Below are 24,362 nucleotides of genomic sequence, written 5' to 3' on the forward strand. Positions count from 1 at the left end.
CCTTTTCTTTAACATTATTCTGACGCGGTTTCGATGCATTTCGCATCATTTTATCAAACATAATATGGTGTTTGAAAAGAAATATGATATTTACCAATTTAACTTTAAATAAAAAATAAAAATCCTCATTGTTAGTATTTTTTACGTACTTATACTATTATAGTAATAATATAACTAGTATTTCTTTATTATTTTTTAAATTAATTAATTATCTTCTACAAAACTCTGTTTATTCACTCTATTTAGTTTGGACTGACAGGGCCTAATATGTTATATAATGTGCTTATAATTTAAATTAAATTTTGTGTAAACTAGAGTATATTACGGTTCAAATTTAAAAATCATTGTATCATTTTTTATTGTAAAAAAATGTATTTTATTGATTTCTTTCACAACATTTATTTGATATTTAAGAGAGAAATATAAATCTGCACATACTAAATAAAGAGTTAAAAATGTACAAAAAACTACAGTAATAGGAGCTAATACCATATATTAGTTGCAGCTTCGAGCCATGGATTCAGTTCCCGAGATAAAGACCGGGTTGTTATAAAACTGGTCATCATTCCATAAAAGAAGCAGATGACTTGTCGATAGGGACATAAGGAGAATGGGCATTAAATGCGCCCAAATGGAGACATAATGAATTGTTGCAACTAGGAAGGAATGGCAGATACTAACCATTAGTGCAATTTACTTCAAATTGATAGCTTTAGAATTTATTGTGTTTACAACGAAGCTTTGTTCATTTAAACTCTTAAACGATATTTAATAGCACTTTTTACTCTGATATTTATTTCACTTGATTCCTATATTTATTTTCAAATAAGGGAAAATCTTAGAGCATAATATTTCATTATATTTCAATGAAAAATACTAAGAATGATTAAAGAAAACACTTCGTTTTTTACCACTTGAGTTTTATTATAAACTACATGTTTCAGAAGTTAAACTTCCATCATTCAGGTCTGTATAATAACTAAAATATAAAATATAAAATTGTTCTACGAATAAGGAGAGGGGAAAGTAAGGTGAAGGGGTTATTCAAGGGACGGAGTTTGAAAACAAAGGAAAAATGGAAAGCAATGGTGAAGAATTTTGAAACAAATTATTAATTATAAATTATTTTATTAAATGCAATGTAGATGATCAATACTTGGCAGAATGGTGAACATTACACAAGTCCATAAAGCGTCTCTTTGGAGATCCAAATATAGGTGGTAAGCCGTTCCTCTAGGTAAACCCTTGCATCTGCGAGTAAATATTTTTTAAGTATCTTTATCATCAGTATTTCTCAAATACATCAAGTATAATCCAGTTCAAAATTCAGATTAAAGTTTCAGCGAGTTCTAGGCGCAAGGGTAGATTGCGTTCAAGTCGGATATCCGGCCTATTCTGCATAAGGGTCCCTAGTATGGCGCCCTTCCGCTACAAGCCCCCGATTCGGGAAGCACTGTAAGGGCCTCTACAAATTAGCACTTGTTGGAACGCACCCTTCACGACAGATTTGAATATTTACAAGAAATAACACTTTGTCGAATCTCGGAATTCAATGAAAAATATAGAAAAAAAAATTAAATAAAAAGTTTTATCGCTTTACGTAAAATACTCTACGTCTAAGCTTACGGTTCAAAACCACCATTTAAAATTTCAATTGACTACCATGTTTTTAAAAAAGTCTCTTGTTTCGACTTTTGAGTAATTGATTGTTAAATACTCATTTTTACTTTTTTTTACAAAAATGATAGTTATGTTAGTCGGGGTGCCCAAAAACGCATGTCATCAATATTAAGCTTAATTGTAAGTGTATAAATAGTGGTACATATCGCTCAATTTTCAGTTGTGCATGGTTTCGGAATGCCCAAAAAATCTACTGTATCCCAGCAAAATCGGCATATTTTAAACTTAATATTTACCCGCTACGGGGGAGGAAAGTGTTGTTTTTGCATTTTGAAGAAAAGATATTGTTTACTTTTTTTTTTTAAATATACTTAGTATTTTTCAAATGGAGAAAAAAACTTTTAGGTTTTACCTAAAAAGATCTAAATTTTAAAAAGTTCAATAAGTGGCTTGATATATATTTTTAATATATTGTATTATATTTTTAAACTTTAAAAACGTTCTCCTGAAAAATCAAGTTTTTCGATTTATGACGTTTTTGAAAGGAGTGAGCGATATGGTAGTGACGAGTAGTATTATTTACATGCTAGTTTAGTCATTGTCCTCATGAAATGACGGGTGCATTTCGAAACCGATAGATTAAAAATTCGGCGAGTGGTTATACATAAACTAACATTACTAACAAAAAAGTAGAAAAAAGTAAAAGGTTTTTATTAAATCAACGATGATAAAAATAAACGGACAAATAAATACAAAAATATAAAAGAAATGTTTGTATTCTCGTATTTTTGTTTAAAAACATAGATAATATACGTTCAATAAAAAATAATATCATTTATTAATTATGCAGTAACTTTGTGTTAATATCTATATGTATTTTTAATTACCGTTTTAGTAGGTAAATACCAATTTCTAAAAATCATTTGTGACACGTGTTTCAATGCATTCCGTTTCATTTTCAAACAACGTACGGTGTTGAAAAATGATACGGTCGAAACATATTTTACAATAGATATGATAAAGTGGTACTTACCAAATAGGTAAAATGTAAATTCAAAGTATAATAATTTTGAAGGGTCGTTTTTCTTCTAACCCCTATTTGCACCCGATTGTGCATAGGGCACGGCATCATATGAACCCAGTGTTATGTTCATCGTTATTTTATTATTTCATTATTGATCATTATCAGACATTTTGAAGGATAATTTAATACAAAGTGAACAATAATTAAATAACAACTATGTAATTTTTTCCATGTGAATTTTATTTGACCAGCAACCGGGTTTCGTCGTAACCGACATCAGGCTTGAGGAAAAATCAGATGTGGAAAAAATTACGTAGTTGATATTTTATTCTGTGAAATGTAGTTCCACCAATAAAGGTCAGTACAAAAAATAAATCTATTGAAAAGTGAACAAAATTAAATACTAAATTCACAAATTTTTATAGTTTGAGAAAGTTATGATAGCCAATGACGCCAGTAGTCGAATCGCAGTGCAGTCGAGGAAAATCGATCACCACCGCTGATGAGATTACTACCAGGATCCCAGAAGCAGCAGGAAGTTTTAATGGGGAACAACTCCAAGTCTGCTTCGTTATCAGACGTTTTGAAGGATAGTTTAATAAAAAGGGAAATATTTTTTTAAACCTGTATATAAAAAGCATTGTTAACTTTGTGGTATGGTAAAATAAATAAATTAAATTGGCTAATTTTATTCATTTATTTAAAATTAAGAAAGGTGTGTTGAGATGGTTTGGACATGTGGAACGTATGAGTGAAGGATGAACGGTTAATTTATGAGGCGAATGTAGTTGGAAAAAGAAGCAGAGGAAACCCAGGAAAACTTGGCACAATCAGGTATGTCAAATACTTGAAAGCGGCCGGGTCAGGAGTCGTAATAATCGTCGGGTATGTATGAGGAGATGTAGAATGAGGATGTAGAAGAGGCAAAGAATGTTTGCAAAGACAGAGTGGTGTGACGTTCGATTCTCTCTGCCTACCCCTGCGGGGAAGCGGCGTGATGGTTAGTATGTTAGTTTTTTAAATTGGCTAATTTTAAGAGTTCTATAAAGTTATGATAGCCAATGACGCCAGTGGTCGAATCGCAGTGCAGTCGAGGAAAATCGATCACCACCGCTGATGCAATTACTGCCAGGATCCCAGAAGCAGCAGGAAGTTTTAATGAGGAATAACTCCAAGTCTGCCCCCTTCCAGGCAGCTACCAGGGCGTAAAGGCTACGTGACCGATGCGATCACGTCCCGGCGCTGGAGAGAGAGCGAGAGGTCCGATTAAATTTCCCGGCACGAGAGGGATGGAGAGAGGGTCACGTGACGAGCTTTTCCAAGATGGCCGCCCGGTTTATGTGTGCCAATGGCGACGGCACGAAGGCGAGCTGAATACGAAATTAAGGCTCCTTACAAACGTGGCGGGGTTTTTTCGAAACGTTTATTATTTGGGATGGGTGGTGCTCACACCCAACACTAACCCGGAAATTTCCCGCCGAATTTTCCCGAGTCCGGAACGGCGTCATTGCATACCTCTTTATTACGCTTCTCTTTCAATTTTGATGAAAAAATGCTCATGAGAAAACATGCTCTCAACATTTTTTTTCATAATTTTTGTACCACTATCGAATTTCATTTAAGACTAGCTAAAACCAGTCTGCCTCCGTGGTGTAATGGTTAACGTGTATAGCTACCTCGCTATACACGTTTACCTTGTCCCGGGTTCGATTTGCAGGAGGGGGTGAAAGGATATGTTTTATTTTTTATTTATTAAATATACACTTTTAAAAGTATTTCATACAATTTCTGTACAAGCTTATAATTTTAGTTTCGCTGTGCCTCTCCAAAAAAGAGACTGAGCTCTTGTGTTTGAAGAGGGACTTACACTCAAGTTATACTGTTTTATTTGATTAATGGTATAAATAGTCTTTTTCGTTTCTTTTAAATTGTTTTTTTTTTTTTACATTTACACGGTATAAATTTTTTCTTAAGAATTTTTATATCTTCTATTTTTTTTATTTATTTAGGGAGTTCATTGTGATTTTCATTCTAATATTTAATTCATGTTACCCTGGACTGGTTCGTGTAATTATTACTAATTAGGATTAAGATGCGACGTTATGATGCATTGCCCTATGTACCATTGGGCACGTATGAGGGTTAGAAGAAGAAGAAGAAGTTCGAATGTTACATTTTTGTAGTATTTAATGTTAAATACTACAAAATATAAAAAAAACTATTACATCTTTTATTATATAACATTAAACCACGAGTGTAAGTCCCTTTCCAAGCACAAGAGCACAGACTCTTTTATGGAGAGGCACAGCGAATCGAAATATAAAAGTTCTCCATATGTATAAATGATTCAAATGTATTATGTTATAAATAAAAATGTAAATATATTAAATGAATAAAAAAAAATGTTACATTAAAACTTAGTTCTACTATTCACGTATAGATGAAAACATCTGTAGTTTTGGAAACTAGTCGTGTGTAATGAAATAAAGCTCATTTAGTGATTTAGTTAGTCAGTGAAAAATATTAATGTATTTTTTTCATGTGATTTTATATGACTTTTCATAAAAATGATTTACAAAAACATATAAGGCAAACTCCCGTTTGATTACCATTTATAATTTCTTATTTATATGTACAAACCCTGTAAGCGAACTCCCTCTCTAAACACGAGCAATCTGCTCTCTTAGTGAGGTAGCACGTAAAAAAAAATAATAACAATAAAAATATGTAACTATGTTGATTGTAACTATATCTTTTTTTACCTCTGAAATCTCGAGTTTTTCAGAATAAAGTACAAAGCGGGTAGGTCGTCGGTAGATGTAACAGTTAGTGTAGAGAAATCGCTAAACTCTAGTCATAAAACACTTGTGCATCGTGGTGGTATACGTGACAGGCATACTTATTACCACATATATACACATTTCTCCGTACATTTATTGTTAAATGTGGGTATTAATAATACTTGCCTACCGTAAAACCATATATCCCTCACTCCTTTCAAAAAAATCAAAAATCAAAAATCGCTAATTTTCGGTTGTGCCAATTTTCGGAATGCCCAGAAAATGTACTTCATCCCAGAAAAAAGGCATATTTTTAACTTAATATTTACCGGCTACAGGGCAGAAAATATTGTTTTTGCATTTTGAGGAAAAGGTATCGTTTAATTATTTTATTTAAAATACTAAATATATTTCAAATGGAGAAAAAACCTTCAGGTTTTACCTATGTAAAAAGATCTGTTGCACAGTAAAAAGTTCAAAAAGTGGCTTGATATTTATTTTTAATATATTGTGTTTTATTTTAAAAACTTTAAAAACGTTCTCCTGAAAATCAAGCTTTTTGATTTATGACGTTCTTGAAAGGAGTGAGCGATATGTATATATATGTAAGTAAGGCTACTGTACCTATAGGTATAATGGGAAAAATACCCTCTTTAAATGCATTCAGCCTTTCATAATAATAATAATCATATTTTATATTATAACTTTTAAATTAAACACAGATTTTTTGAGTCTACTATTGTATTTTATTTAAAAACATATAAAAATTAATATTGTGACAGTTGTTTTGCCTAGTTATAGATAGAAAGGCTACTACTGTACATATAGGTATAATGGGAAAAATACCATCTTTAAAGGCATTCAACCTTTCATAATAGTCATAATATTTTTTTATATAATAATTTTCAAACCAAACACGGTTTTTTTTAGTCTATTATGTTGAATTTTATTTAAAAAAATGGTTAATTATTTGGTTAATAGATTCATCCTTTCCCAGAAAATAAAAAATAAGGGTACGTACCTACATCCCCCATTAACCATTGTTGTCTATCGTAAATTAAAACAAGTTAAAACTATAACTATTTATTGAGTACCTAGAATTTTATAGCCAAAAAAGGACCGTCAGTCCATTTAATCTTCACATTCTATTGAAAATGCCACAACTAGGCGAAACAATTGTCACAATATTAATTTTCATGTGCTTTAAATAAAATACAACTTACTAGACTTAGAAAATCTGTGTTTGATTTTAAAATTATTACTTAAATAAAAATGAAGTTTTACAATTCGAACGCCAAAACAAATAATAATAATAATATTTGGCTAATTCATACAGCGCCATTTTACAAAATGTCTTTTCGTAACACAATCGATTTATATACTTAAAGTTTTACATTTGTGAATAAGTATTTGGATTCACTCAAAATGTAAAAAAAATAACAGGTCAATTTATTAGCTGCGTTGAATGTGGAAATCAGGTTTTCAGGCGTTTCCAAGAATGTAAAATAATCCGGGTTCAAAAAAAGGGTATTTTCTAAATAAAAAAATTCTTAAACCAATCATAGTTGACCGTTGTGAACTCAATCTTAGAACTTCATAAGATTGAGCATAAATGTGGCAGTCATCGTGGGTGGAATGGTAAGTGTTACTTGTATATGACATGTCGTAAGCCCTGTAAATACCCAGACTTATTACCAAATTCTTCTTCAACTTCGTATTACCTAGTAAAATATGATTTTTTTAAAAGATAAACGTGGCAGCCGAATCAATTAATAAAAAAAATATTCTCAGCCAAATAATGATTATCTGTCTGTTTTTTCCCTGAGGTATTTTTGTATGATGTACTCTATGTAAATATATAAATTATTACTTCGCAACCTACACCGCATCCTACCGCAACAAACGTACCCCAATTCGATTACAACTATCGCCGGGAGTCGAACCAAATGTCCGTCATAAAATAGGCAATTGCCCAAACATGACGGTTGCCCTCACTCCTAGGAGTGAATATTTAATGATGACCAGTGACCACCTGGACCAAGCATCGTAAAATTTATTTTATCGACGGATGCTGAAAACTTTTCCCAGCCTTACATAATGATATAAAAATACCGTTACGCTACATTTCCTTCAAACATATTCAAAAATATTTTTTTTATATCTTGAAAATAATTTGGATATAAAAAAGTTCTAATAAATCCTTCGCTGTATCATGTGTCAAATTTGTTAGGATAAAATAAGACTGCATTTAAACAAAACATATAAATAAGAAAGTAATCTATTTGGCACATATATTAAGCACTGTCAACTTTGTGGTATGGTAATATAATACTCTCTTATCATTCATCGCTTATTTTTTGTAATACTACTGCCGATTTTGGAATTACAATTCCATCAGTTGACCACTTCATCATCAGGTGAAATGTAGAATAGTCATTTTGTAGCCATTCTTACTTTTTATTCATCCTTGCTGGATATTGGAAGTTTATGGGTTCGCCCCTCTTTGTCCGATAATGCTCACTTGTCAGAATGCATCGATCTGCGATCCCGAGGGTTGGCCAGGAAGGGTGGGAGTACAGGTCAGAAGGGGAAGTGCAAGTGAATGTTACGAATATGCAATGAATTTTTATTCCGCCAAATCGCCACTGGTCGAACTCGGTGGCTGGAGAAAAGGTGAATCATTTATTTGGTTCGTAAATAATATATACATGATTTATTGCATAAAGGAAATAAAAATATTTTTTATTAAAGTTTTACTTGGTTAAAATCGCTTTTCCTTAAAATCTATTGTCACACGTGTTTCTATACATTCCGCATCCTTTTCAAACCGCACCCTTTTCTGTCCGCCTCCGTAGTGTAATGGTCAGCATGCTCAGCTACCGTTCTGGAGGTTCTGGAGGTCCCGGGTTCGATTCCCAAGGGGGGTAAAATAAATATAAGTGATTTTTTCACTGTAATATTTATTCAATCTAACCTTGGACTGGTACCTGAAGCGGAAGGCTGATCACTTTTCCTTCATGTGTAAACGATCAAGATAACACTGCGTTTATATGACGCAGTGCCCTATGCACCATTGGGTGCGGATAAGGGTTTTTATTTATTATTATTATTATATTTTTTTCGTAATGGAAGCAGAGGAAGACCGATGAAAAAATGGCATGATCAAGTTTTTCAAATACTTGATAGTGGTCAGGTCAATAATCGGCATGCCTCAGAAGATATATGAATGTCGAAGAAACGAAGATTGTGTGCAACGACAGATTAGTGTGGCATTCTATTTTCTCTACTTACACCTGTGGTGAAGCGGCGGGATAGCTAGTGGTATTTAACAAGTAGAAATTAATTAAAAAATAGACAGATTTTACCACAAAGTAACTGCCGAAGAAATTGATGAAACTTTAAATTAAATTTACCTGTAACTTTTTTTAATTAAAGCTGTCGCTATAAAACGTGTCATTTAACCGTAAATTCAACAAGTCTTTGATGGTAAGTAAAAATATGTGTCATACTTTATTGTTGGGAAATCTATTTTCGGCTCATAGCGACTCGTAGAATTAATGTGATTCCATGCACGAACTGTACGTGCGCCGGTATGAAATCATCTCGACCCAAACAAAATTCTGATTGATCAGAACGGTCCGCTGTTAAGCCTAGAAGCAGTGTTCAGTGTTCCCGCAGCGATCTGAAGACGTGTAATGTCCTGCGCCCTACGTGACGGTCTACGGTGCTACGTGCGGCTACGGCGCACCGTGCTCTTGGGCGTCGCACGTCCCTACCCAGCCACAGTGCGCGTCCATATCTACGTGCCACGCGCAAGGACGTCACGACACGTCCAAACTTTCCCTCCATTGACCTGGAACCTCGCAAAAACCTCCGTACCAACCAACCCCGTTCAAAAGGTCAAGGAACACATGATCGGATTTTTTTATTACTCGTTAAATATCCTTCCCCTTATTGTGATTCACAAGACAATCCCATTTGGCTGACCTGGAACGTCGCAAAAACATCCGATCGTCGGCTCGCGCTCGAATAGGTCAGTAAACACGTGATTGGGTTTTTTTACTATTAGCCTGCGGGTTCATTGTCATTCAGCTCAATCTCTCTCCCGGAGGGTCGGATGAATGGACCACGAACGGAGATGGCCGATTATGACGCTAGGGTCGAAAAAGCCGTAATTTGTTTTTATATTTTGATCACGTATGTGTACCTGGGTGAATGATGTGCTCCGTACACTTGCAGCATACTATCGAAGGATGACGACGTATCGGTAAACTTCATTCATGCGGCGACAAAGTATCGATAAATTAGCGAAAATTTAACAGTACCCAGTTACGTCAGTCTGGAAACATTAATATTTATCAATTTTACCAATATTTGTAATGTTTGCTAAAGAAAACTTAGTAAAACAAATTGTGCTTATATTAAAATATTAATACACTTGTAGCGTGCTATTAAAAGGATAGCAATATATATCGGTAAATTTCATAAATTCGTCAACAAAGTATCGATATTTTAGCGAGAATTTAACAGTACTCATTTACGCGAGTCTAATAAACTTTAATCGTTATCAATTTTAGCAATATCTTCAATGTATTCTAAAGAAAACACTTTCTGAAACATATTGTAAGCACATTGAAATAATGTTAATACACTTACAAGATACATATTATCGAAAAGGATAACAAGATATCGGTAAACTTCATTAATTTGTCGACAAAGTATCTAGTCTATTAAACTTCAATCATTATTGAATTTATCAGTATCTGTAATGTATTTTTAAGAAAACTGACTGAAACCTATTGTGCACATATTGAATGTTAAATTATAAATGAAAACATTTGTTTTTTACCACTTGAGAATTATATTTATTTTCAAAGACTGTAGTTTCGAAAGCTACAGTTGTTTCATCGACAGGTGAATAGTAATACATGAATAAAAATAATAATATGGTTATAGTAGTATTACTATTCACCTGTCGATGAAACCAACTTAAGCTTTTAAAACTAGTAATTAAAAATAAACTATATACTCAAGTGGAAAAAACAAGCGTTTTCATTTACAATTTAATCATTTCTTACCACAAAATGAATGCCGGAATAAAAAATAAAATATTAAAATGTTAATATAATACAAAAAATATGCTTATTTCTTTCATTTTTCCGCATTATTAGAGCTCTCGATCTATATAACAATTTTCTCCGCCCACGTATATCGCTATTTCCCTCTTCCCGCCCTTCGGCTTTCTTCTCTCACACAGAGGCCGCCTTCCGAATGGGCGGGATCAGATAACCGCCCATTCCCGCTAAACCGCCCACACCCCGTAGAATCCGCCTACTGAAATCATTAACGCCAGACCCTGACACTAAGTGAATATTTTCACATTAGCTGGAAAAGCTCGGAGTTTGTAAAAAAATCGGAAGAGAATATTTATTATAGGCTCCTAGTTTATGATGTATAAAGTTTATGTACGAGAAATATTTTCTTTATGGACCATTCAGCGGATTTAAGCTCTTTATTTTATCCGTTAGGAGTTATTATACGACGTAATATACTGTTCGATAACATATAACTTATTTTAAATGTTGAATTTAAAAATACTGTACATGTAATGTTTACATTGCTTGTTGATTCAGTAATTCTGTTAACAATCATAGATTGCACATTTTTATATGAAAACAGTTTCATATTCATCTAAATATGTACACTTGGAATAAAATTGAAAAGCCAAAATAATGAAAGAATACTGAATTCATGCAATTTGCCATTAAAATATTTTTTATAAATTAATTCGTAAATAACATAACGGCATCAATCTTTTTTATTTAAGTTTTACACGGCAAATATTACTTATGCTTAAAATCTATCTTGACACTTGTTTTAAAGCATTCAACACCATGCATGCTGAATAAATTCACCTACACTTTACACGTAAGATTTAAAGAACTAGTTGTATTTACTTAGTACAATTTAAATTATAAAAAGTAATTTTCGACTACACTCTATTTAAAAATAAAATACTTTTATTAAAATAATTCATCAAGTTTTTTTTTTAAATATATTAAGTAAAAAAAGGAAGAACTTCTACAAAAATAATCGAATGAAATTTACAATAAAAATTTTAATAATTTAATTCCAACTTGACCAAGGTGAGTACAATTCTAAGAAAGATGATATAAAAATCTACTGTTTTCTATAGGTGAAATATGTATATGTATAAATAATACAACTCATTTTTTTAACGACGCAGTTTAGATCATAATACAAACATTTCTTTTAAACGTGTTATTTTTTTGTATGACTATTAAGAAAGGTATAATTATTTAAATATCCATTATTTAAAAGCATTACCAATTACACCGTTTAGAAAACAAAATCTACTAAATTTTCATCTTAATTTTTTCCGTAAGGTTGACGAAATCATTAAAATAACCTGCGTTTTATGATTATACGTAGGAAATTTCCTTTGGCATATACTTTTTACTCAGCGATAACAGTAAATGGTAAATTTGTTTTTCTACGTATATAAGCGTAAAATTTTCACGTTATTATTTCTCATACTCAGGCTCCGCATTTCAAAGCGTGCCAGCCGTATTTCACATTTCGCGTTACCCTGCATATCCTGCGTCTCATATAAGGCTATAAGTAGAGGTTGTATTATACAATCTTTAGGCCAAATATTAGGGAACAGGGAGGTTTATGCCGTCACGTCCTCTCCCGATACGTGTCCGTCTGGGGGTTGATAAGTTTAGGGAGGGTACCCACCCTTGCAGCCACGTTCCAGATAAATTTACCACTAGGAAACAAAAACTTGTAGTATTTTGGGCACAGCTGATCATGAAATACGCATTATTGATTATGTGTTTTTTTTTAAATCCTTGAAATATTTTTGGATTTTTCTTAATAGAAAAAGCTTTCTTCGGCTTCTTACCCTTATTCCATTTCAAAACCCTTTAAATATACTACAACCATAGATATTTTTTCTATTAAATATTTATCTGCACAACACGATTACACGATCACACGATCACAGTTTTTAATCTTACTGGGTTGTATTTTATTTATCATATATTTTTAATCGTTTAATTTTTTTAATTCTAGGAAAAGGCGGCATTAGGACCCTACAACTATTATCATCAAATAATAATCTACAGGACAAAGACAAGAGAGTAAATATATGTAGTATTTGACAATATCAAATTTACTTTACTAAGCACCACGCTGCTTCCTGCAGAGGTAGGCAGAGAAAATAGAACGCCATCCCACTCTATCATTGAAAACATTTTTCGCCACTTTCACATTTATGCATTTAGTTATGTATTGTTTATGTATTCTTTTCTAATATTTTGAATATGCTGCTTTTACAAAGTTTTTTTTAACTACATAAGATTTATATGTAACATGGTAATTATGTGAAATATAGTGTCACTGATCATGGAATAACATAGGTTAATATATCGCAGTCATACAGTAAAAAGTGACCAAGTGCATTTAAAAAAAAACGTGATCATTGACTATTTGATATCTTACTAGCTTAATATTGCCCTGTAAAAATCCCAAAAGATTTTTAAATTGGATGTATAATATATTGACTTGTTAAAAATGACTAACTGCATTGATGTTTATTTTCTTGGCAAGCAAAAGTGACTTAAATTGCCCCCCTGAACATTTTACGTTTTGTTAGTTGGTCACTTTCTCCTGTACGACTAGGATATATGTAATATAAATACATATATATTTATTTATATGGTTCACATATATATATATAGTATATATTTATAGAAAATACATGAAAATAAGAGTTTGTTATAAATGTTAGAAATTATTTGGGTGTATGTATGTATGCCTGTATTATTATGTGCATATAGTTCATTTATTTATCATTTAAAATGTGATTGTATTACCGTATGTGGTTACGAATTTTAAGTGTATATTAAAATAAAATAAATAAATAAAAACGTAATAGTTGATTATTTTTCTATGAAAAAAAAAGTACTTCAATATGAATGCTATGTCCACACTTCTCCGTACACCTTTAATCCGTAAGATCATTGGGAATGCGGACAGAGCTAGGGGAGGCTTGGCACAATCGGACCAGGTAGGTCCATCTCTCCCCTGCATCCCCTACACTGTCTACTGGTCACTCCCCTAATAATCCTCAATTAGACAGCGAGAGAACATTTAGTGAATACACAAACGGAAATTTGTGGGGTCGTTTGTAATTTAAATCGATATGGATGTTGACCGAATTATTTCATATTAATTGTATCATTACAAATACATATTGTATAGTTTATTTATATATCCCAAAGATAACAATTTAAAATTTATATGGCTTCCAAATTTGATCAATGGGTAGACTATATTAACAAAAAAGTGTTATTTAAAAAAATATTTTAATATGCTTTTGTTAATTGTCATTTATATGTCGTGTCATAAAGTAATATATCTTTCAATAGAAATATTGTAAGGGTGGTGACTGACCGGAGACATTTGGTCGTAACGTAACACGTTACGATGCGAGCATTCGTATAGTCAGTACAGCGTTCCGAGTACTCCATCCATAGTTTCGGATGCTCGCTGATGCTCGCCGCGAGCATTACGACGTTACGTTACAACGAAATGCTCCGGTCAGTCACCACCCTTATAATTCAAATATTGTGATAATGTACGCTTTATTATAAAAAAAAACATATGATATGTCCTGCGAATTACTCTTAATTTACTTTAAATATGTGTGTATGTATGTACATTTGCCTCTAAAGTGGTGAGCGCGATTGGCTACCGTTCTGGAGGTCCCGGGTTCGATTTCTAGGGGAGTCAAAATCACTAATACCCTTGACTGGTATTTGAAGCGTAGGATTTATTGCCTTAGATGTATGTATAACAAACGACAAAAAAGTTCTGCATAGATACGACGCACCATTGATTAGGAATAAATATAATGAAAATGCTAGTGAAAACTATGGTTCAGTGAAGTTAGTTTTCATTTAGTGGAAATTTATATTTTAGCATTTTAACTACATATAATCGACACATTACATTGCATCAAGTTCTCAAACGTATTATAAGGAAAAGGAAAGATGAAAAAAAAATCGACACGTTGTAAAACATCTTAATATATAATATAAATGATTGGCTAACAATTTTAGATTATAAATTATAACTATTATATTTTTGCATAATTCAATTCTTTCCATCACCATTTGCACAACCCCAACGATAAAATTGCGGCGACCCAGAGCAACCCTTAATATAAATATTGGGCGGAAATCATCCCTAATCATATTAGCTTTGGTCCGAGCTGAGCCACATAAGGGTGGCAAAATAAATACAACCTGAGACGTAGTTATACATTTATATTTTCTTTCGATGTTTCTTATGTAAGTACAAAAGTGTGTTATTAGATTGCTCCGTGGATCAACATTTAAACACGAAATAACGTTAATATTGATCAATACGATAGAAATTACATTATTTTTTGACATCTCATCAAAGATGAAGAAGAATATGGAAGTCTGGGCATTTACGGGGCTTACGACCGTCATAGGCTGGTTTGAGTGATCACTTTACACACGTGTAACATTCACCAATTCTACCCATTATTGACAACCACACTACTCAAATTCTTGGATGTTCTATATATATGAACCAATTTAGAAACCTTGTTCATGAATCACTAAAACTTCACTAGAGACATCTATTGGTGAGATGTAAAGAAGCTTTTTATTAAGCAGAAACTCTTATATTAGTATGTGAGATCCGAATATATATATATAGAACATCCAAGAATTTGAGTAGTGTGGTTGTCAATAATGGGTAGAATTGGTGAATGTTACACGTGTGTAAAGTGATCACTCAAACCAGCCTATGACGGTCGTAAGCCCCGTAAATGCCCAGACTTCCATATTCTTCTTCATCTTTGATGAGATGTCAAAAAATAATATGAAAATAACTCCTGTAATTGGAGATAATCCAGATTTTGTGAGCAAGTATTTGGACACACTCAAAATGTTGTAGAAATTACATTCATTATCTAAAAATATTTTTTTAAATTCATGAGTTGTAAAATAGAATATAAAATGAGAAAAAAATCTATCTACTAGTTCACACGGTAAATAGAATGGGACTAACAATAAATAATATGTATTTTGGGAGTGAAAGTTTCTTATTTTATAGTATGGAAAAAAACATATGGTTAGATTAATGTGTCAACCACTATGTGTGTCGTCCAAAGTGGCTGGTTAGGTAATTCAAGATAAGGTATGTAGTTGGCTTAATGTGGTTCAAGGTAATGTATGTTGTTGGCTTAAGAATGCTTCAAGGTAAGATATGCGGTTGTTTTAAGGTGGTCCAAGGTGGCTGGTTAGGTAATTCAAAATAAGGTATGTAATTGGTTAAATGTGGTTCAAAGTAAGGTATGCCGTTGGCTTAAGGTGGTTCAAGGCAATGTATGCTGTTGGCTTAAGGTGGTTCAAGGTAAGTTATGTGGCTAGTTTAAGGTAGTTCAAGGTAAGTAAGAGCAAGAAGAATATATGCGAAGTATGGTTTTAATCAGTCCGTACAATTTATGGTACGAAATTCACTAATGAACGTTGGAAGTATATTTTCTTCCTGGAGTTATTCCTTCCCCACAAAATAACAAAAATATGTTTTTCGAATTTATAAAACTATACATTATATATCGTAGATACTTAAACGAAAAGTTAACTTATTTAATTTTTTTAAATAATAATTAATGATTTTTCCTGCATTCGGTGTGAAATAAAATTTTGGGAAACAGTTACAAAGGTATATATTTTAATTATTTTTATAATTTTAATGAAAAAAGCACTCACCGTGCGTTAACTGACGTTGGATTTCCGACATCATCTACCGATGGTTTCCTGAAACAACACAAAAATTTTGTTTTCAAATTATGCTTTTTTCTACTAGGCACTTACCTAGGATTCTACGAAAGAAAATCAGGAAACGCGTTTCATAAAATACGTATTTACATTTTTATATTATTATAATAATTATTTTTGAAAAAAAAACTTTATTATTTATCAAATATTTAAAGGGGATTTCTGATCAAAAGTAACATGATTATCATCCATTATTTATCAAATATTTGAAAAGGGATTTATTGGTCACAAATAACGTGACTATTTTTAATAATTTATTAAATATTTCAAAGGGGATTTTCGATCAGAAATAACGTTATTATTATAAAATATTTTTCAAATATTTCAAAAAGGATTTTTAAATCAGAAATAACGTGATTATTATCAATTATTTATAAAATATTTTAAAGGGATTTTTTATAAGTGACGTGGAATTTCGTTTTACATATATTAAGAAGAAAATCATTTTTTTAAATTTAAATCAACTTAATTTAAATTGACATTCCTCCTTATGCGTAATTACGAACGTAATTAAGAATAAAATTTAATCAAATATTACTACTTTTTTTAAAAACTTAAAGTAATATTTATGTTATTCATTTCAACGCATAGAATAATATGGAATATTAAAGAAATAAACATAACAGAAAAAAACAAAACAGCACAAAATACCAATACATATATAAAAACAAAATTGAAATCTTACATCCAGTAGTGCGAGCCAAAACCGCCAGGGTGCACTGCGAGCGGTGTGAATGTAGCGGCAGTTGGAGGATGACCATACTGAAGTTGGCTATGGAAGCCATGAGGTGCTGTCATGGTGTACATCTTACAGCTGATCGGTGTGTCACTTTGATTATTTTAACTATGATCGTTCATAAATTTCTTTGAAATGTTAAATACGGTATTGCCACATAAAGTTTATCTTAGTATTTCTGTAACCACGCACTTTATAATAAAGGGTAATTAATACATATAAACGATATCGCTCACTCCTTTCAATAACGTCATTTATAAAAAAATGGATTATTCAGGAGATCGTCTTTAAAGTTTAAAAATATATTACAATGTATTAAAAATTAATATCAAGCCACTTTTTGAACTTTTTACTGTGCAACAGATATTTTAAGGTAAAACCTGAATGTTTTTTCTCCATTTGAAAAATATTAAGTATATTTAAAAAAATAATAAAACAATGCCTTTTCTTCAAAATGCACAAACAACACTTTCTGCCCTGTAGCGGGTAAATATCAATTTAAAAATATGCCGCTTTTGCTGGGATATAGTGCATTTTCTGGGCATTTCGGGAACATGCATAACTGAAAATTGTCGATTTTTGAAATTTGACGTTTTTGAAAGGAGTGAGCGATATGTCCTTGAGAGCGCTACAAGTAAATAAGATAGAGATTATGAGATAAGATGAAATAAGATGGAGTTTTTTTTTAGCACTAAATTTTTAATTTAAATAAGATGTATTTCATAATTAAATTACTAAATATACATGATATGGCCTAGGTGACATTGTCACATGATAGAAGGACCTACAACCTGAGGAAGAGGAGAGCTGATCCCAACATTCTACAATTATGATAAGTTGGGATGGAGCAAAGAAGAAGAAAAATAATTAATAATTTACATACTTCAAAGCATATTTTTTGACAAAACTGCCGTAACCCAAACATTATTCACATTTTTATCAACGGATCATTATTTATTTTTGGCTGATAATTTTTACAAAACGGATTCTCTAGATTTTCATTTTTATTTTTGGCAAATGTTTGGCTAATGTAATACAAAGAAAGATGGCTTATGTGAGAACGCCTAGTTGAAGATACGAACGGAGGATTGAGACGGGTGGAGACTAACCATAAGAGAAGAAAAACCAATCATTAGACAGATTGTGGCCCAAGAAGATTTTTCGGTAAGGTTGAGATTCGTTAAACTACTAAAGTAGGATAATACAGTTGACCCTGTCGGAAATCGAACCTGGGCACGACGCACACAAGAAAAAAATTCTACGGATGAGATCCAACATTGTAAAAGTATAAAACGTCAATCATTAAAATGTATTACGTATGCATAGTATATTTCTTGCGATATGTTCCGATAATATTACATCTTTACCAACAAAATCGATAATTTAAAATGAAGTTTCGCAATGAATAATATAAAAATTAAATATACCCGAGATGTAAAGGAAAATTAGCGGAATTATTTCCTCGGGTTGCCATTTATATGCAGCACTCCATAATTTTATGTTGGTCATACTTATGTAGGTCATTAAATGTTACAGAACTAAGATTTGAGATCAATATACAGATACATAGGAAAGTTTATATTACATATTACGTGTTGTTTTTTTGTTTTCGTTGATATATATGAAATTAAATCAAACCCTTCTTAGTATCCTACGAATGTTTGAACATTTGTTTGATTTAAACATTTAATATGTAAATTAAAATGGTGTTCTACAAATTAAACGCCAAATCTATAAACTATATAAAATATCTCATATTTGATTTTTGTATTGTATATAAAATATTTAATATAGGGCTTTAATATCCTGACGTATTATGTTTTTTTTTTGTATTTTTTTTTTGTATTTTTTTTTTAATTTTTAGTTATTATAGTAAGTGAGTAACAGAATGTCATAAGACAGACTTCCACGTATCGCCCTCCAAGGCAACCCTGAAGGACGCAGACCCCCAGGCAGACCTCCGAAAAGATGGAAAGACAGCTGGCAGTCAACATCCCAAGAGCGATATGCGGAGGCACAAACAGATCCTTAGGATCTACGAAAAGAAGAAGTAGAGAAGAAGAGGAAGAAGAAGAGTTAGCTTATATTACGAATAATACAAACTATTTTTTTTTAAATAATGTATGATTACAAATTAAACCTTTATCCATTTCGAATGAAAAAGATAAGAATTATTCTAAATATCTTGCATATATGTACTTTGATTTTTGTTTGGAGTTAAAATAAATAACAATTAGCGGTAATATCGGACGTTTTGTAACTAACCATTACAGCGCTTTTCCGCAGGGGTAGGCAGAGATAATAGAACGCCACACCACTCTGTATTCGTAAACATTCCTCGCCTCTACCACGGTCATGCATCTCCTCATACATACCCGCCGATTATTTCACCTCCTAACCTGACCACTTTTAAGTATTTAGCATTAAGTTTTTTTTTTAAGCACACACATACAAAAATAATATATGAATATAAATTTGAACCTTCTTTTTTTGTATTGTAGATAAAAACTATTTGCAGTGATATATTGTATTTCGTGTCGGTTTTTGTTAAAATAATATGAATATTGATTAATAAACACTTATGTAAATAAAATAAGACTGCCATTTATGAAAAAAAAGAGTCGCAAAATTGTTTAATGCATAATGATTTGAAAATGTATGATGAGATGCCTGAATGTACGAAGAATGAAAAGAGACTGAAAGAATTTAAAAATAAATGTATTGTTTACTGTAAGGAATTGTAAATATATATGTAGATGTAGTAAATTAAGTGTACATAAAAGTTTATATTAGTTGTAATATAAGCTAACTTAAGAAATAATAAAACAAACAAACAAACAAAAATATGTACCAAACTCAAATTGGATAAAAAAATGTTAAATCTCATAATTGGATTTTTGTACTCTAACATAAATAACATAAATGATTTACAATAAGCAGTGATATCAGAACCAATACGGCAGATTATTTTATATTTTAAAAAATAAATTAAGCTTCGTTTTAAAATCCTGACCCCGTCATCATTGTACTCTTACAAATGAGACGTCAAATGCATTACACACTTGACGGACTCTATTAGTGGCTCAAGTCGGCGCTCCATTCGCAGCCGAGATCACGACTTTAACACTTCACAGAAAATATTATGCTCCTTATCAAGCGAATATATCTCCAACCGTGTGATAATCACTTCAATTGCTGTTATTACTCGGTATTAATGATTATTGATTATCGGAGAACAGATCGAACCAATGGATAACATTTTCACAATTGAATATGTACTCATTTCTCTACCACAACCGCAATTGAGAAAATTAACATTACGCGAATGGATTTTTCCGCTCCCAAATTTATCCTGACACTATATGACGTGTAAATACGTGTTCTGTCATCTTTTATTTCCATTACAAAATAAATCTACGTGTAATTAAGCTTTTTTAGAAAATAATTAAGGCTGTCTATCAAGAATCTAATGACAAAAATATCTGGCGTACCGTAACTCACTCCTTTCAACGTCATAAATAAAAAAAACTAGATTTTTCAGGAGATCGTTTTTAAAGTTCAAAAATATAATACAATGTATTAAAAATAAGTATCAAACCATTTATTGAACTTTTCACTGCGCTACAGATCTTTTTAAGTAAAACCTGAATAATATTCTCAATATTATTAATAATTAAAGCATTTACTTTGTGGTTAGTCATTTTTACATTTTTTTTTTAATGTTTATAATATTAGTACTTATATATTTATTTTTTATTTATTTAATTTAATTTTTTATTTAATTTATTTTTCATAATACATAGATACATTCAAATATACATATTCATTTCATATATACATTTATTATACGTATTACGGCTCTTTAGGCATGGCCTTTGTTGAGTCGAGTACTTACATGTTAATACAATTTTTATTATTTTTAATATATTTTTTTAATTATTAGATTATAAACATTACATACAGGAGATACAAAATAATTTACAGTTTAAAGGTTTATCAATAAGATAATTACACCTGGACTTTTTTTGTCCCTTCCAATGCTAAGCAACCATCGACGGACACTGTTCTTAAAGACCTGATCACTCCTGGAAATCTTAATGGTTTCGGGGAGTGTTTATATACTATTTTTTTTAACATTTCTGTAAAAAAAATAAGTCAAAACCTAAATGTTTTTACTCCATTTAAAAAAATTTAAGTTTATTTAAAAAAATATTGAGTTAAAAATATTTCGCTTTTGCTGCGATATAGTACATTTTCTGAGCATTCCGAAAACGTGCACAACTGAAAATTGATGAATTTTGATATATGACGTTCTTGAAAGGAGTGAGCAAAATGTCATCACGTTATTTGGCAGTGTTTTCTTTAAATTAGGAAATGTTTTAAAATATTTTATAATCATTATAAAAATTAATAAAACACAATCATTATTGTAACCACATTATTTTTGGGACTATTTTCAAACAAATTTCGACAAATACCTTGTCTTGTTTAGGTACCTATCTATCTACGCCTAAAGAAGACAACTTATTTGTCCAAACGGATGGAAAAATAGCACCAAAAGAAAAGTGGATATAAAAACGTGTTTTGGATATATTTTGTATATACGCCCTTTGTTTTATTTTTTATTTATTTCGTAATTTTTCTAACCCCAATAGAACATTGTTACACAATGGACTAAGCGCATACTTTTATGAGAAAACTAAAAGCGGGCCTGTTGCTAAAATGTCGGCAGCATAACATTGGTTGTATCCATACTTTCCCATCAACAGGTACCGACTAAACATTAATTAAATGTAGTTCTTTGATGCTAACCAATCAGAAATTGAATCAAAAGTATCAGAGATTGTACAGAAAGTCTCAAATATGTTTCCCAGCACGGATTATCTCAATTAGAAACCTTACGTAAAAAATGTAATAGCACAAAACCATCCTAATTGACTTTTTGTCCAAATAATTGTAAAGAAGGCATGCCACTATACTTAAACGGAACAGGGCAACAATTTCTCAGTTTTGTGTATTAAATCTTCATTATAGTAGAACCTCGATATAACGGACCACCATTTACCGAACTTCGGATAAAATGGACAAAAATCCACCCAAACATAAAAAATTCATAACGCCCTGTAAACATTACGCCTAGATGCTCATATTATCTGGGATTGCGATGGGACAGCTTGCAATATACCTATCTTAATACGAAAAAGTTTTATGATTTATTTCTATATCGACCTTTTTTTAAGGGCTTTAACGGACACTCCTTCCCCCAATAAATCCATTATATCATGGTTTTGCTGTGCCTTGTTCACTTTGCATTCATTTCAAATTTACGCGCATTAAAAATTCAACAAAGGCCTTCTGAGCGGAACACAAGATGGCGCCTAATCAGCCGTAACTGATTCGCAGGTCGACCCGTTTAGTCACTCGCTGGTCTTTGTTGGAGTCTGGGGTCTATGGTCTGTGGTCTTCCGCCGAATCCTACCAGTCCGTGGTCCATTTAATAGCCACACTGGGATGCTGGATTCGATTCCCAGCGGGGATCGGCCTAAGCAGCCCGAACGGGCTAAGCGATCACATCTCTACAGCTGTGACGAAATGTACAGTGATTGATGAAATACTACCAGCGAGATGAAGGTAATTATACGGATAATAGTCCTGACATTTTCAAAACTTTTACAGGGGTGTAATACCTTTTAAAAAAAAATTAATACAACCATACACTAAAAATAATATAATTTTATATTTTACTCGTATAATATAAATAAAAACTTTGTGTAGGTTAACTCTAATTTGCAACATTTCAGTAAGTAACAAAAAAAGGTGAATCGAATGAATGAATAAATGGTAATTGAACGACTTTATGAGGTGAATGTGATCGGTAATAGACGCAGAGGAAACCAAAGAAAACTTGGCATGATCAAGTATACAAATACTTAAAAAAATATGTTTTCCTTGGTAAATATCAAGTCAAATTAAACCAATTACCAAGTATGAAGGAAATAGTGATATTCACCAACTGAAACTAAAATAAAAAATATTTGTATTTTATATTTAATGTGATCATTATTATGTATGCGAAGTTAACTTCAATTAATATATTTCATATTCATCTATACCCATGTCTTGATTGTTTTAATTAAAACAAATTCAAACTCTCTAAGTTATGATTTATTTCTTCAAAAAGTTTCGAACATGTTTATGTTTTTCTGCTCACATACCGTAGGTTGACGACCCCTGAACTAAAGATTGTATTACCTAAGATTTTCTTTTAGGTTCAAGGCTATTATACAAGGTAACAACTGGTATTACCGATCAGAATATATCTACCCTTTTAATCGTGAATTTTATTCGAGTTTAATTGTACATACCTATCAAATAATTATAATACTCGTAATATTGAATCTATGATGACGTTAAATTAAAAATCTTTTTACATCATGCCGTCTTTCTTCTAAGAATGTGTTCATGTATTAAATTGTAGGTTGTGACATGCTAAACAAACGAGATGAGTGACTATTTTTATCGATTACCTTATCATTTTGCAGATGGAGGTCATTGACATTAGTCCAATCAGTATTCCGGCGTTTAATGAATTTCCTAGGATATTCTCAATTCATTAATTAATTCGGCATCAAATTGTGGTTATATCTATTGATTTTTAATTTAAATTACACTTGATGACTACCACTTTTTCATAAAATCTATTGTGACACGTGTTTCTCTGTATTCCGCATCATATTTAAACACCGTGTTTGAAACAATGCGAAATGCATCGAAACACGTCGTTAAATTGGAAATTCATATAAATCGGGGAAAAAAAATTCCTGTTAATTTTTTTTTTGTTACATTTTATTTCATTTTACATTTTTCCCCTCTTTACCATATATTGTTTTTCCACCTATTTTCTTCTTTGCAATAAGCATCACACCGTAGAATTATATATGCCGTATTAAGATGTAAAGGGTCCGCCAAATAACTTTTTTTTTTTGAAAATGCTATAAAAAAAAAACTTCGTAGCTTCGGCTGTGTGGCACGTAGCGCCGTCCTGTTGAAACCAAATGTTGCCAATATCCTCCTCTTCAATTTTTGTGAACAAAAATCCGTTCAACATGGCCCGATAACGATCGCCATTGACTGTAACGGCCACTCCTTGCTCATTTTCAAAGAAAAATGGCCCAATTATGCCTCTGGACCAAAATCCGCACCAAACAGTGACTCGTTTTGGGTGTACCGGCTTTTCAATGTATGCGTGCGGGTTTTCTGTGCCCCAAATACGACAATTTTGCTTGTTTACATACCCG

General features: G+C 31.8%; 1 protein-coding gene across 3 annotated transcripts in view; it reads right to left on the bottom strand.

Annotated features, from left to right (window-relative positions):
• Window positions 1-24,362, bottom strand: part of trh (PAS domain-containing protein trachealess) — a 395,076-nt gene that overhangs the window by 252,565 nt on the left and 118,149 nt on the right. For 2 of the 3 annotated variants that reach the window (XM_088258582.1, XM_088258583.1), the window contains one exon: window positions 16,260-16,307. The exons of the other annotated variant lie outside the window; for it this stretch is intronic. In XM_088258582.1, coding sequence (XP_088114708.1) covers window positions 16,260-16,307 — 48 coding nt within the window. The remainder of the gene's footprint in view (window positions 1-16,259; window positions 16,308-24,362) is intronic. 3 annotated transcript variants of the gene reach the window in all.

Source organism: Brachycentrus maculatus, unplaced genomic scaffold (assembly GCF_059751285.1).
Source record: "Brachycentrus maculatus isolate JH-2025_06_01 unplaced genomic scaffold, ASM5975128v1 h1tg000099l, whole genome shotgun sequence".
Taxonomy (NCBI): domain Eukaryota; kingdom Metazoa; phylum Arthropoda; class Insecta; order Trichoptera; family Brachycentridae; genus Brachycentrus; species Brachycentrus maculatus.